Raw genomic sequence first — 15,190 nt, forward strand, 5'->3', positions numbered from 1 at the left:
GGGAAAGCCGGTTGGCGTGGCGGAGTTCCGGGGTCGGGCCCAACAGCTGTTCTCGATGAGCGGGAAACGGTTTGAACGTTGATTGCCGCCGCGCGGCCTGCCCGCCATTGGCCGGGTAACGGCAACGGCACACGGCAGCAGCCAGCCGATTGGCCGCACCCCGCCACCGCCGGCACACGCACACGGGCCGCTTCGACACCCCGCCGCGCGACACCCTCCCCACCAGAGTCGGACCGCGTAAACAAAGGCTCCACCGCGGCGTTACGAAAAAACCCGTGTCCACCAGAAAATCCCGAGGGAACAAAATAACTTTACAACCGTCGTGGCCCCGGTGCGTTCACGGGACCGGAGCAGTTACGACTTTTCCAATGCCGCACTGTAACGTATTATTCGCGTACGTCGTCGTAGCCGCCGCCGCCGTAGCCGCCACATAATCATCGCGCGCGCGTGTGTGCATGTGTGTGAGTGTGTGCCGTGTACGTGTGCGTGTGTTCGGCAATTCGGTTGTTCACTGTGTTCAGTCGTTCAGTGTTGTTTCTTGTTTATTGCCGACTGGACATTCGCGTTTCGGCCGTAACCCGTAAGCCGTGTGCCCGCCGAGCCAACTCCTCAGGCGCCGATGACATGGGACGCGATCGCTGCACCACCGTCAACGCCACCGCTGCTGACCATTGACCGGCGTTTTGTCGTCGCCGATTTCCCGGGGTAAGTGTAATGCGGCTGCTTAACGGCGTACCACAGACTCCCGCGCAACGGACACCGCGCCTCAGGCATCTGGACCGCGTCCGTCGCCTCACCCCTCCCGTTGCTCACCGGACGTCGTACCGCCGTTTCGAAAAGTCTCGCGTGTATCGCGTACTCGGCAGCGTCCCATTGTCGGTTTTTTTGTTTTCCAACCAAAGTTCCACCGCCCCTCCCGTCCGTCTGACAGCCCGCCTACCCATCGGCTCGTCCCGCGCGCCAGGCGGTTCGCGGCGTTTCGTGCGTTGGTACGGTCGCGCGCGCGCCAGCCAAAACATAACCTCTATATCCGCGTATCTCCGCGCCGCTGTTACAGCGTCTCTGGCTCTTCATCCCCTTTGTTTCCGGGACTTTTGAATTCGCACCACCTTGTTATCGTGCCACACTCCGTTCGCCAAATAAGATGTACTCGGCGGACGCCAGTCACCGTCGCCACGCGAGCCGACTGTAGCCCCGTCACTCTACAGAGCACCCCTAAGATCAGCGATAGTGTTTGGGTCCACTGAAGACCGGACACCCCATCCGTCGAGTCGGTAATGTTTTCGTTATTATCCGAGCACTAATGTACACATCGATAATTCAACAGTGCAAACATTTTTTTTTTGCCTGGAGATAGCTTGCTGATCTCCTTCTATCAGACTTGTATACAATCTTTTCATTCTTTACAACACATCAACTGGATTGTCTACGAGTGTGTTAGTTTGTCTTCCACTCTAATACACTACTATTTGATTCTGTCGACAAATCTTGCATGATGTATTTTGAACTACTGTTTGGTGTATGGCATGTTGAAATTTCAAATTTTATTTCTTTGTAGTTGTTCTGTTGAACTTGATGTAGACACAATACAGGTAATTTAACTGACACTTAACAAACACAATTTATTATTCTATTATCAAATTTTATCATTTATAGTTGTTTAGATATTTAAATAATTATTTTTGAACTTCGATAATAGAGTTTTCTTGGAAATCTGCTCAAATAATAATTAAGGACAATTCAGACATTTCAAGTTAATCGTTCACCTTTTATATTTTTAAATAATTACAAAAAGATAATGATAGTTCAGTAGTTTTTTTAACTATTTTGATACCTAGGTAATTTTTTTAATTCAATATTTTTACTATACTTTGGTTTGGTTTATATCAGATTACTGAGACTGTTAGACTACTGTATTTAACTTCATAAATAAGTTAGACATTGATACTTATCAAAAATGTTCATTCAAAAGTAAAAGTACTTATTCATTGTATTTTTGAATTTAATAGGATTTAAACTTTAAAATCAAAGTTTGAGCTCCAAAAATTGTCAATGAGGTACAATCACCTTTTGATTAAAAACTTCTTAAACATTAAATATATTTCTGTACCATGTAAAATGATCAACTAGATAGATATACTTATCTTATAAACTTCATTATGCATAGTATAAAAAGGTTACCAAATAGGTGTTTGTATAATCTTTAAATTATAAATTAAATTAATTGTTATTGTTATTGATAAATGCCTACAATTTATGACTATATCTACATATTCTATATACATGATATATATATACATAAATATTTTTTTAGGCAGGTATGGATCTAGAAATTAAATAGGTTAAATAGGAGTGGAATAAATGTAAAAAATTTACTTCAAGCATATAAAAGCATAGGCATTAAGTTTAAGTTTTGAAATATTTTAAGTAGGTACCTAAGGAAGCCCCACAACCTCCCTTGTATTCGCGCCTAATATTAGGTATTTGTTAATTTTTTTATGCTTATGCTATTCCCTAGTATTAAAATTATTTTAAATTCTTGATATTTCTTTAAATACCTAAATTAATTACATTAATTAAATTTTAATAAACAAGGTAAATAGTTACTGTAGGCACCTAGCTTATTGTATGTAGGATATTTACCTTGAAATAGATTTAATAGATCAATTCTCTAAGCTCTTGAATAATATATATTTACAAAATTCTCAACTATTTTGATTCCTTTCATGCGTAGTAAATTTTCTTTTGAATTTATTGGGGTTTTTAATTGAACATTTGGAGGTTTTAAGATTCATTCTGTATTTTTAATTAAATTATAATATAATATATTAGCTTTATTTTTTATTAAGTTATTTTTGGGAAGAATATATTATATTTAATTTCAGTATTAATGTTGTTCCAATAATGTACTATTATAATAATTTATATTATGTAAATATATTATTATTATAATGGGATGGAAATTGTATGAAAATTTAATTTAAATACTATTGAAAAATTATTCATTTTTTTTACATACTTATAAATATTATTTTGTTTGAATCACATTCAGGATTATGACTTTGGCTAAACACATTTTTAATACTTAATTTTGTTTGATCATTCCATTTCCTTTTTGTAATATCTTAATAGGTAGGTAGTGTTATTTTATTTATTTATTTTAATTAGGTACCTATTTATACTTTATAAAACAAATTAATTTATTAAAAATTATGTAGGTAGATACCAATAACTTGATAAATATACTTAGTATTTTTTTCTTTTTTTTTTTTTTATTAACCTCCTTTGTGAGGGGAAAATATTTTAGCATTACTTCCCTTAAATATATTTAGGTACTAAATGAAACTAGTCTACTGAAGATGTTACTTAAATATTAAGGATCCATGGTATAAAAGAATACATTTTATTTTTACCCTGTTAAAGTTTGTAAAGTTAATACTATAAAGCTTCTCTCCCGGTATCCTTTGCATATCTAAGGACTTATCAAGTTAATGTATAATATAATATAAGATTTTATGTTTAGTACCTATATTATATTATAAAAACTAAAAAAATTAATCGGTATTTTTATAGCAATATTTCATTTTTATTTTTAGGTTTAACAGTTTTTGAAATCAGTTTATTGTATCAAAATGTCAAAAGCATGCAGGATGTTGAATCTGGACGAGGATGGATCTTCTACTCCAAATACAGCAATAATAAAATTAGGTGCGTGATTTTTAAGCTCATATTCTTAACATTATTTTTAATTACTTATATTTCACTTAGTAAGTACTAATATTAACTTAGTCACTGTATAAAATCGATATCTGCTTAATTATAGTTTTAAATCATATGTTGGTACTAAGTTTATCTGCTCATTTTTGGTAGACCCTATTTTAATATTTTATGTATTGGTAATTATGTTCTATGTAATACAAAAACTATATATTTATAACAATATAGGTATTCATTTATTAAACAGTAGTTGTTGTTTATTTTTAAAGCATTAACATAATTATTTAGATACCAATTAATTTAGATTACTTATCAATATTTCTGATTTTTTTTTAATTTTAAATGTTTAGTTTGTTATCAAGTACTATTTCTTTGTATTTAATATGTACAATTGATCAATAATTAATACTAGCTTAGTTATGTAGCCACAATAAAAAAGGTTCTCAAACATTACTTTAACTTATGAACATAACTAATTCATTGTCTATTAATTATTTTCTAAAATAAAAAAGATATATTTTTGGTGGTTAATGATGATCATGTATTCAAGTTAAATAATTGTTCATCTATGTAATAACAACTTAGTTATAATACTAGATTTTGTGGGGTTTTATTGTATAATGCATATACCTATAAAATAATTATAGTGTGACCATATTTATGTTTAAAAAACTGGCTCAACTCTACAAAAAATCCACAAAAATTGTTTAATAATATTTTGGAGATTAACAGTTTTTCTGTTATGTTTGTTAAAGAGTAACCTTTGTTGAAAGGAGTTACATTGTGTTATACGTCAATAATGAATATTGTTGACAACTTTTGGTCGACACTCGATGTTTATTATACAAAAAATGTTATTTATAACCATTAACTCTGTCTTCAATAACTCGATACAAAACAGTAAAAAAAATATATTGTATTTTAATTTTTGTATACAGGATTTTGTTTTATATACATACATAGAAGTATAATAATATGGAGGTAACAGGATTAAAATGGGACTATATACAGGGTTGGCCAGAGGGTCGGAATTCCTGCCCGGGCCTTTGTCGTATTATAGTTCCTGGGTCCTTGTACTGTGTAACCCCAAAATACAGTATAAAATAATTCCTGCCTGGCCTTCAGGTACCCAGGCAGACCCTGACTATATATTAAAAATGAGACTAAAAGCGTTCCATTCAAAGTACAGTTAAATTATTATAACAATGTAATTATTATTTAAATATGTACTTTTTATTAATATTATTCATTATATTTTACTTATATAATTTATGTATTTTATATGTTTATAAATAATCCGCTAATATTTATATTTATATTACCTAATGATTTTAAAATTTTAAATAGATTCTTAAAATTGTTTGACTTAATAATGTTAATATTAATATTATTTTCATGTCTTAATTTAATTTTAGTTTTATTGATTGTCAATGGTTCTTTTTTATGATATCATTTAAATACAAATAATATCTTATTTTACAGATCCAAATATGACAACTTTTTTAACACCATCACCATATCATTTGCTTGATCATGAATATGGTATGACACCACAAAATCAAATCATTCCAAATCCTCTTACATCACCATTAACAAAGTCACAAGTAAGCATTATAGATTTTGACCTTAAAGATCATGATACTTTTTTATTTTTATATTGAATGATACTTTATTTAATAAATACAACAAAATTTAATCAGAATAACATAAATGAATAAAAAAAGATAACTACCTCTACCTAAATAATTTTAATTTTAAAATTTCGCAAACCACATTTATGCATATCCAATAAGTACAAAGCTATTAGGTATATGTATAAAATTTGCTCATAATTATTTATTTTTATTTAATTTTAAAATAAACAAAATATTTTTGGGCAATTAGAGTTTTTACTTCTTTTTCTACACAAATAAATATCTAGTTTTATTTTTATAATATTATTGTACATTTGAAATTTAAAATTTAAAATGTATAATTTGTTTTTATTTTTAAGAAATTTGATTAAGTATTTAAAATATCAAATATGTGTATTAGAAAATTATGGTAAAAATGTGTTCATGCCCTTTACTAATTCACTAATAACCAATTTATTATTTAAAAATTATTTCAAAGCATAATAATTATAAACATTTAGTTTGTTAATAGTAATTTATCCCAAGAAGGGAGTTTAAAATATCTATTATATTAAAGTCAAATTGGATTTATAACTTATGCAAAGATCATTGTTTAAGATCATAAACTACCATTTATTTTTGATTTTTATATATTTTCTATGTATCTATTTATTTATGCAACTTAAATGAATTTGTTAGTTTAACCAACTTTTATTATATGGAAATAATCTTTTCAATATCTACAATATTTATTCAAAAAATTTGTATTAATAAATTGAAAATTTAAACCTCAACAATTTTTCAAAAAGCTTATAATACATTTTATTACCATCTTTACATTAAACAACCATATTATAATACCTATTGTAAGGGGAATGGGACTTTTCGGCGCTGCCATTTCGGCGATAGATATTTTCGATGCTGCCGATTCGGCGATAATGACAAAATACATGTTATAATGAAAATAAAGTATAAGAATAAAAAAATAAATAAATGCACTATAAAATTGCATTTAAATTATATTTATTATAATAACTAAAAAATTGGAAAAAAAATTATATATTTTATTTTTATAGTATTGTTACTTTTGTATTTATTAGTTGTTTAGTTCTGGACGTACTAATTGGCTACTATTACTACTAGCTATGATAAAATTGTTATCGAAATAACTGACTATAAGTTATATGTGTATTATTTTGTACTAAAATCCCAATTCTAATTATTACTATACACTATTATTATACTATTTTTATAGTCATGAATGTCGTTGAACTTGTATTTTATAAATTTAGTACTTAATAAAAGTACTTATTAAAATAACTTAATATTTTTTTTAATTACACATAATATTGTACTAAAAGAAATTTTCACTATAACATGTGTTTTGTCATTTTCGCCGAATCGGCATCGCCGAAATGGCAGCGCCGAAAAGTCCTAGACCCTATTGTAAGTCATATGTAAAAAAAAGTACTTAATGTTTATAATTGTAAACTTATATTTTTACTAAAAAATTTTATAAAGTATTTAACTTAAAAATGACTAATATTTTATGAACAAGTTTATACAGAAATAAGGTTTATTTTTACTTCAGATATTTTGTACATAACTAGTAAAATATACGAGTGATAAAAATATTTAAGGAAGTAAATCAATTGGTCCTGTATATATTTTATTTTACACATTTCCCTGTATATTTCAAAATTCAAACTTGTATCATAATTATTATTTATTTAAGTATTTTTTGTTTAAGGGTGTAAAACGAAGATTAAATTTAGAGTCACATAATTTTGGATATGATGATGTTACACCTTTGACAGCTAAGCGAATGAGAAAATGGTCTAGTTCAAGTGCTGGTAGTGAACCTAGTCCTGCTCAAAATGGTTAGAATAATATGTAGATTTTAATTTGTTCAAATGTAATTTTAATAAATATAAGTAATAATTATTGTACAATGTTTATTATTTTAGTAGCAGGAAAGAAGTGTTCTGAACGTCCAACACGTTATGATACCTCTTTAGGCTTGTTGACTAAAAAATTTATTGGTCTGCTTGAAAATTCTACAGATGGTGTTGTTGATTTAAATATAGCATCAGAAAAGTTAGATGTACAAAAACGAAGAATTTATGATATAACCAATGTTTTAGAAGGTATTGGAATTTTGGAAAAAAAATCCAAAAACAATATTCAATGGAAGTAAGTTATACAAAAAAATATATATTAATAAATATATGCTTTTAGACTTTAAAGTAGTGTTTTTATTTATGAGCTAAACAACTTTTTTCAGAGGTGGAAATGCATATGGGTCAGACAAGAATAATGTTCAACAAGACTTAGAAAAAATGAAAGCCAAAGAAGAAGAATTAGATAATTTGATTTTAAATACTGGTATGATTTATATAATTAAAACAGTATTTAAATTCTCATAATCATTATTTATTATTACCTATTGGGTAATCATGTATTGTATCATTTTATGATGCATCTATATGAAGTACTGTAGATTTTTATTTATATATTTATAATTAGTTAAATTATTTTATAAATGTCTTAATAAAGTATTTTAGATTTTAATTAGTATAATTTTATACTTTCATTACTGTATATACCTATGATAAAATATTTTATATTAACAATTTTTTTTATAGAACGAGATATAAAGCAATTGACAGAAGATAAGAGATTTGGATATGTAACTTATCAAGATATTAGGTCTATTGAATCATTCAGACAAAAGACTGTTTTGGTTGTTAAAGCCCCTCCAGAAACTGAATTACAAGTACCTCAAGATCACATTGATGGAGATGTAAGTATAAAAACATTGAATACACAGGGATGTTTTGAGTATACTCCATATTTTTGAAAAATGTATCCCAAAAATTGTTTTCTTTGTGCTAGTAAATCAGTCAAAAAACAAACTTGTTGCTGCCTCCTTAATTCTTAAATGTCTTTTAAAAAAAAAAAATAATTATAATATATTTTTATCCTCTGTAAATATTTTCAGCAGGCAATATATTAACATATCAATAATATTTATGATTAAATTTGATGGCTCTGTTTTGGTGGTGGTGGTGTTACTATAGAATTTAAAAGAATAAAACAATTAATAAAATAATGTACTTTTCTACCATTTACCTTTTACTCTCCAACCAATACTCTTCTGTAATTATATAATTTATATTAAAATATTAATTTTTTTACATAGCAAAAGATGTATATGAAAAGTAACACTGGAGAAATAGAGGTGTTCTTATGTCCTGAGTATAATACCAATACAACTTCACACCAACCACAAAGTCAGTTAAGGCCGTATACATCTCAGGTAAATGTTGTTGTTATTAATGTTTCAACGTGCATAGGAATTAATTTTAAATTTTTCTAGAGTGCCAAAAATTCATCAACTGGCAATACGGTTATAAAATCGCCTCAAAAATTATCAGTTATTCAACAGTCACCAACTTACTTGTCACATAAATACAAAATGGAAATCATTAAATCAGAAACTGTAGAGAATGTAGAGAATACAACGATAAGAAAATTCAAGGAAGAGCCGTTGGATGATCAGCAGTATATACCCAGTACAAGTGGTTCCGGTATGCAAATTATTACACATATACCACGTTACGTTTTACACGCACATCCTGGTTTATGCATGATATGGCCATGAAGTTCCAAATTGTTACTGTTTCTCGCTTATAATTTCTTCTACTTTTTTATTCAGTTCAAACTAATATTTATTTAATCTTCTTAATACTATATACTAGCTTTTATATTTGGTTTCCATTTTCTTCTTAACTATTTAAATGATTAATAGTATGATGCATGATGGAATGTTATTCTAAATGCTTAATTGTTGATCATGTTTATTGGTTTACCAGTAGTTAATTTTGTTTTGTTTTTGTTTTTTTATTGATATTCATTTACAACTTAATTTACAATAATATTATATATATAATACTTTTTCTCATCATTTGTAATATTTATTGAAAACATGTAATATCTACCAATACCTTTTTTATGTAAAATATTACTAAATAGAACTTATCATAAAGTTTGTTGTATATTCTCATTGGTTAGTAGCATTTAATTTGAATGATTGATTGCTAATATTTTAGAAAATGAAAAGTGGCAATATTGGTAATATGTTTTAGTTAAATAATATATATGTACGTTATAATACTAATTTATATTTAGTTCATCAGTATATTCTAAGCATATGTTTAGTATGTAAATATATATACATCATGTTTGGAATTTGTGCAAGATAAAGCATACTTTTTACTTAAAAAATGCATTATAATATATTGCCACTTTCAAAAATGTTTTCATAACTTTTTACCACTTAACTAATATTGCAAGATAAATCATATTATTTATAATACATAATATAATATATAATATATTATTATTATTATTATTTTTTTTTTTTTTGGTAGTTAATGTTTATTTTTTTTTTGTATATGACTTGTGGGTTAATTTCAGATTTCAATTTTAACAAAATAAAAATTTTGTTTATTTGAATGTATTTAGACTTGATAATAATGTTCATATATATCAAACAAATTAAAAAAATCTCAATGATACTTAAAAAGTAATAAAATATAATTTTGTTGTACAAAGTTTTTATTTTATTATTAATAATACTAAAAAAATTATTTTATTTTTTTTGCTTATTTGTTATTTTACCTAACCTTGTCTTGTATTATATACTTTTTGCTTTTTTAATCTTATAATAATACTATAACCCTGTTATAACTTTTCGGGATTCAAAATTATACCGTGTACTGTGTAGTTATATTTTTGCTCATCCACATTATCCGAAAAATAATAAAAATCGCCATTGCTTCGGGTATACTGCTGTAGGGAAAAAACAGTCATGTCAGTCGTCAGCTGAATTTTACGAGTGCCGCATGTAATGTATGTCTTGTAGCACCATGGAATTCAGCTGTCGCCTGGTGTGTTATCTGCTTTTGCCTTATGTACAATCGGCGCTTCTTCATACACCACATAAACACATTATGTTGTGTGTAACGTGAAATATTGTACTTAACTAAAATTAATGATGGATGTGCATCTACTTAATTCAAATTATGGTCCAGTGAAGCAGCTAATGAAAATTTTAATAATTATGTATGTTAATATTAGCTTTATATTAAAATGTTAAACATTAACATATTAATATTATGTTCATGAGGATATTTACTATTTATATAAATACATGTTTCATAAATTATAAGTAGTATGTACTCATAAATATGTAATGCTTTTTTTTTTATCAACCAATATTTCATCTTGATATTTGTTAAAATTACAGAAGTAAATTTGTTTCTCATTTTAATAGTAAAATTGTAATAATGTATTTATATTTGAATTTACAATGAAAAAGTGTTTCTTGTTAGCTTAGTATTGTTCCTAAAATTTTTAAGCTTTTTCTTCTTTCATAATTGCATGAAGTTAGTTGCTTTTATTGAATAATTTTTTTCATAATTTGTAGTCACTTATTGTTATATTTTTTAGCCAAAGATACATTTGAAATATCTTGCGAACCTTTCTTGATGCTTGAACCTCCAAACGAAGATGACTACAACTACTGTCTGGATTCTGATGAGGGTCTTGGTGACTTGTTTGGCTTCAGGTTATAAATAGGCTAATACTTAGTATATATATATATATAAATGTGTGTATTTTTTTCAAATTGTAAGCCTTCATTTTTCCTCCCTTGTATAACAATTCTTTTATTTACTTACCATTTGGTATGTCTATTTAATTAAAATAATTTTTTATTTCATATTTTTTAAAAACTGAATTTTAGTTTATCCCAAATTAAATTTCCTAGTATAACTATTATTTAAAAACCATTAATTTTATTACGTATTATGTTTTTATTTTAGTTTCCATTCTATTTTTATTTTTTGGACATAATTATTTGATATCAAGGTACAAAAAAAAAAGTATTTTCAAATACCATTTATTAGAAATTAAAAATATGGTTATGAAAATGTGTTCAAATTATTATTTATTTTGTTTAACCAATTTTATTTCTGTTTTATGTTCTTTTTGTTAATGTGCAATTTTTGGTTGTTTATTTACTAGTTATTAAAACTGCTAAATTTACGCTATTTTTAAAAGAGAAAACTATATTTTATGCTATTTAGTGCCTTTAATTTGTTAAAAATAAATTTTGAGCTTTCCCTTAAAACAAAACTGTTGTACAAGGAATGGGTATGCTCGACATCCAGAACTGAAACACACCGTGTATTATAAAATCATCAATTTCTGTATATTAAAATGTCTAAAATATAAATTGTATATTTTATTACTTTTAGATTTAGAATCTACCTATAGTGATTAAGTAAAAATTAGAATTATTATTCCAAATTAATAATTATGTAAATTTACCTTTATGTAAGTACTCAATTTTTTTTTTATATACTCATATATTGAGACAATGTATTTTTTTCCTCTTCATGATCTATACCCAATTCGGCGATCTCAATCAAATAATTCACTACGTTATACCTGATATCCATTTTGGATTAAAATTTACTTTAACACAACAAGTTAGTTTTTCATCGTTTAAAAATGTGTAGTGTGTGTAACAAAACCAATATCGCGATAATGTTCTTACATAGTTGTGAAATTTAGTTACTCAAGATCAACCAATTTTATATCTTATATATAAGTTGTTTTGAATGAATAAATATTATAAAATACTGTAAATATCAGTAATTCAACACTTTAAGTTATGACCCCTAAATTATAAAATATAAATTCTATTTTTTGAAACACCTTGAAATAATGTGTTGGCAACCCTAAATAATCAACTAGCGATCACCAAAGGGATTGTCTTCCCTTCCTAAGTTGAGAATCACTCGTATACAACATAGTTTTTAGTTTACTTTTTAATAGTTTTATTATAATTGTATTCTACAACCAATAAAATTGGTCTTGATTTTTGTATTAATCAAATGTTCGTCCAACTGCATTTTACCATGCACTTTTAGCTAATTAATCTTCAATTGCTTTAATCTAAATTTCACAATCTCTTTAAGTCTTATTGTTGTTACATATATTTTCCGTGAATTGGTAACTTTGAAATATATTTGAATGAATCATTTGCAAGAATAATTATTTTATTTTCAGATAATATCTTTAATAAAACTTACCTTTTTTTTTGGTATTTTTCTTCTGTATTATTATTATTATTTTATTATTATTATTATTATTATTATTATAATTTTTTTAGGACATTAACATGCCAATGTAATTTATGTATTTATTATTATTATTTTAGTATAATTATTAATATACAATAGACATTTTTGATTTATAGTTTTATTTTAATAAATTTAAAACAACATTATTGTTTAGTTTATACTGACCTAATAGTCACTGATTATTTAATGGACAGGTTATTTATTGAATTTATGAAAAGATAGTTTATAACATTACATTTTTAGTCTTATGGACTATAACTTTATTAGGTATATTATTCATGAATTAAAATAAAAACAAAAATTTTAGCCTTTGGGGCCTTTGAATTGCTTCGATTATATATTATTATTTATTGATACATATTTTTAAATTTGCTATTGATAATGCACTTAATATTTCTTCTTTATTTGAATCCTGTAATTACAATTATTAACCCATAATAATTAAAATAATAATATATTATTGAATCAGTCGTGAGTTTAGAACAGCTTTGTAGAATTTCTAATGATTAGGTATCCACACATAATTTGAGACAAACAAATTGTATTTTCTCTATATTACTATATTTTCTTTTGATTTTTGTTACCTGTACAAGTAGCATCAGACGCTCGACAATTCGACATCTATAATTCAGCAAGGCTGCAGGTACACATTATTGTCAGTACGACAGTGTGAGTGTATGACAGACGGTACAGTACCTATGATAACAGATAAGATTATATAATTTGTCGTATGATCGTAATTCATACTGCAAATTGCAGAACTATAGTGGCGTCTTATTATTACCGTAATTATTATATTTTTTATTTGACGGCAGTTGATTTACGATAGTGTTATATTTTTAGATATTTTGGTTTTTATTTCAACGAGCGGGAAAAGTAGGGAAACAAGCAAGATTCAATTTTATTATTTTTTTTAAATAAAAATAATATTTATTTAAACCCAATATTGGTAAATGAATAAAATCATTTTGATCCCTACGTTATCGAATTCGACTAAGAATTAAATTATTTAAATTACTATTGAGAATTGAGAATCTCAATAAAATATGCGAACAAAAATAATACAAGTGTTACGACTTACGACCAACTTTTTATAACTAAAATGGTAATTTATTACTATCCTCTATAGTGGAAAAACATGATAATGATTAAATATAGATATTAGATTATGGTACACAGTACACGTTTTAATTTATTAAGAAAATGAACCATGGGTAACACCTAAAAATTTGTCCATACTGTTCCTTTGAAAAATTTAAAAGGATTAAGAAATACCAAATATGATATATATTATATATTATGGGGAACAGAAAAAAATACAAATTGAAATATTTTAATTAAAACTGTAGGTAAACTTTAAGCCTTTAACTTAATATTTTGAGCTAAAGCTTTTAAAAATTCTTCAAGTGACCTACTGCACTATACTGTATTAATATTGTACTATACAAGAGATCACCGTATTTAATTTTATTATCACGCTCTAACCGCCTATAATTTATATATGTAAATCCCGTAGGTAAAAACTGAAAACCAAAAATTATCATTTTTATTAACTTCATCATTGTTTTATCTACGACTTTCCACATCAACCTAAGTTAGGTTATACTTAGGTTATCTAACGTTTATTAGGTAGAAACTATAAGTCTATAAAATGTATAATATTAAGTAAATAGTAGATTTTATCATTTTATTTTTGGTATTTTACACCAAACTACATATTATACAGAGTGATTATAAAAGCTTATTATATCATAAAATATTATATAGAGTGATTACCTATATAAGTTTTATTTAAAATTTTCTAATTTGTACTTTTTTTCTTTGAGACTTTCTGAGACTTTTTTCCTAGCATCATAATATGGTTTATACCCATAAGATTTGAAGAAAAATTTACAATCGGTATTTTTTTAGTACAATATTTAAATGTGATGGTCATTTAAACGATGGTGAGGGCTATAATACGATTGAGAACGTTCGACCTTTTTTTAGCGTACGATTGAGAACGTTCGAAATGGAACAATGAAATAACCGCTGATGAGATTTTAATAAAACAAGATATCAAAAACATAGGTACATATTATATATTAAGTACCTACTAACTATTAAGGCCTGTTTTATCGGACACCAAATTAGGTACTTCTAACTTGTTGCATAAAATACTACCTACTTATGCTATAAATATATCCTATAGGGTCTATACTCTATAGTATAGACCAGGGATAGGCTACTGAAAGTTATTAGAGGGCCAATTTTTAGAAAATTAAAATTTAGAGCGCCAGACTATAGAGAGCAAAAAAAAGGTCATTCAAAATACCTATGCATTGTAATTTAGCATAGAGTATCGACGATTAACTTGGAAATTGTATGATGTAATTTGAAAATGTAGCGCGCGCCGCTAGTTGCCCACCCCTAACTATAGACTATAAATTGGGTAATTTGGTAGTTTTAAGACATTTCTTAATTTTTAGTCAAAGTATTCATTTATTTTTTGTTTAGTCGATCTGTACAACTACAACATGATCCTTCGAAGGTGTTACCTCATTAAATTAATTAAAAAGTAATGAATAAAGAAAATCAATGTATTACTGTGGTACATAGATGAGAGCATTTTCAAAGTATACGTGTATACGGAAAATCAAGGTCATC

At 27.2% G+C, this 15,190-nt stretch overlaps 1 protein-coding gene across 3 annotated transcripts; it reads left to right on the forward strand.

Annotated features, from left to right (window-relative positions):
- Positions 1-213: 213 nt before the first annotated feature.
- On the forward strand, positions 214-12,047 carry LOC132920493 (transcription factor E2F6-like). Of its 3 annotated transcripts, none has more exons than XM_060982927.1 (10): positions 214-705; positions 3,597-3,708; positions 5,200-5,321; positions 7,081-7,210; positions 7,301-7,523; positions 7,615-7,715; positions 7,976-8,133; positions 8,533-8,649; positions 8,710-8,920; positions 10,845-12,047. In XM_060982927.1, the coding sequence occupies exons 2-10, from the start codon at positions 3,633-3,635 to the stop codon at positions 10,967-10,969; spliced, it is 1,263 nt and encodes a 420-aa protein (XP_060838910.1). In that variant the 5' UTR covers positions 214-705; positions 3,597-3,632; the 3' UTR covers positions 10,970-12,047. The 3 variants fall into 3 exon arrangements, with proteins under 3 accessions (XP_060838910.1, XP_060838908.1, XP_060838909.1); XM_060982925.1 differs by having other exon boundaries at positions 215-705; positions 7,298-7,523; XM_060982926.1 differs by lacking the exon at positions 214-705 and adding an exon at positions 824-1,274 and having other exon boundaries at positions 7,298-7,523.
- Positions 12,048-15,190: the final 3,143 nt, after the last annotated feature.

The sequence above is a fragment of the Rhopalosiphum padi genome, chromosome 2, assembly GCF_020882245.1.
Source record: "Rhopalosiphum padi isolate XX-2018 chromosome 2, ASM2088224v1, whole genome shotgun sequence".
NCBI classification, from domain to species: domain Eukaryota; kingdom Metazoa; phylum Arthropoda; class Insecta; order Hemiptera; family Aphididae; genus Rhopalosiphum; species Rhopalosiphum padi.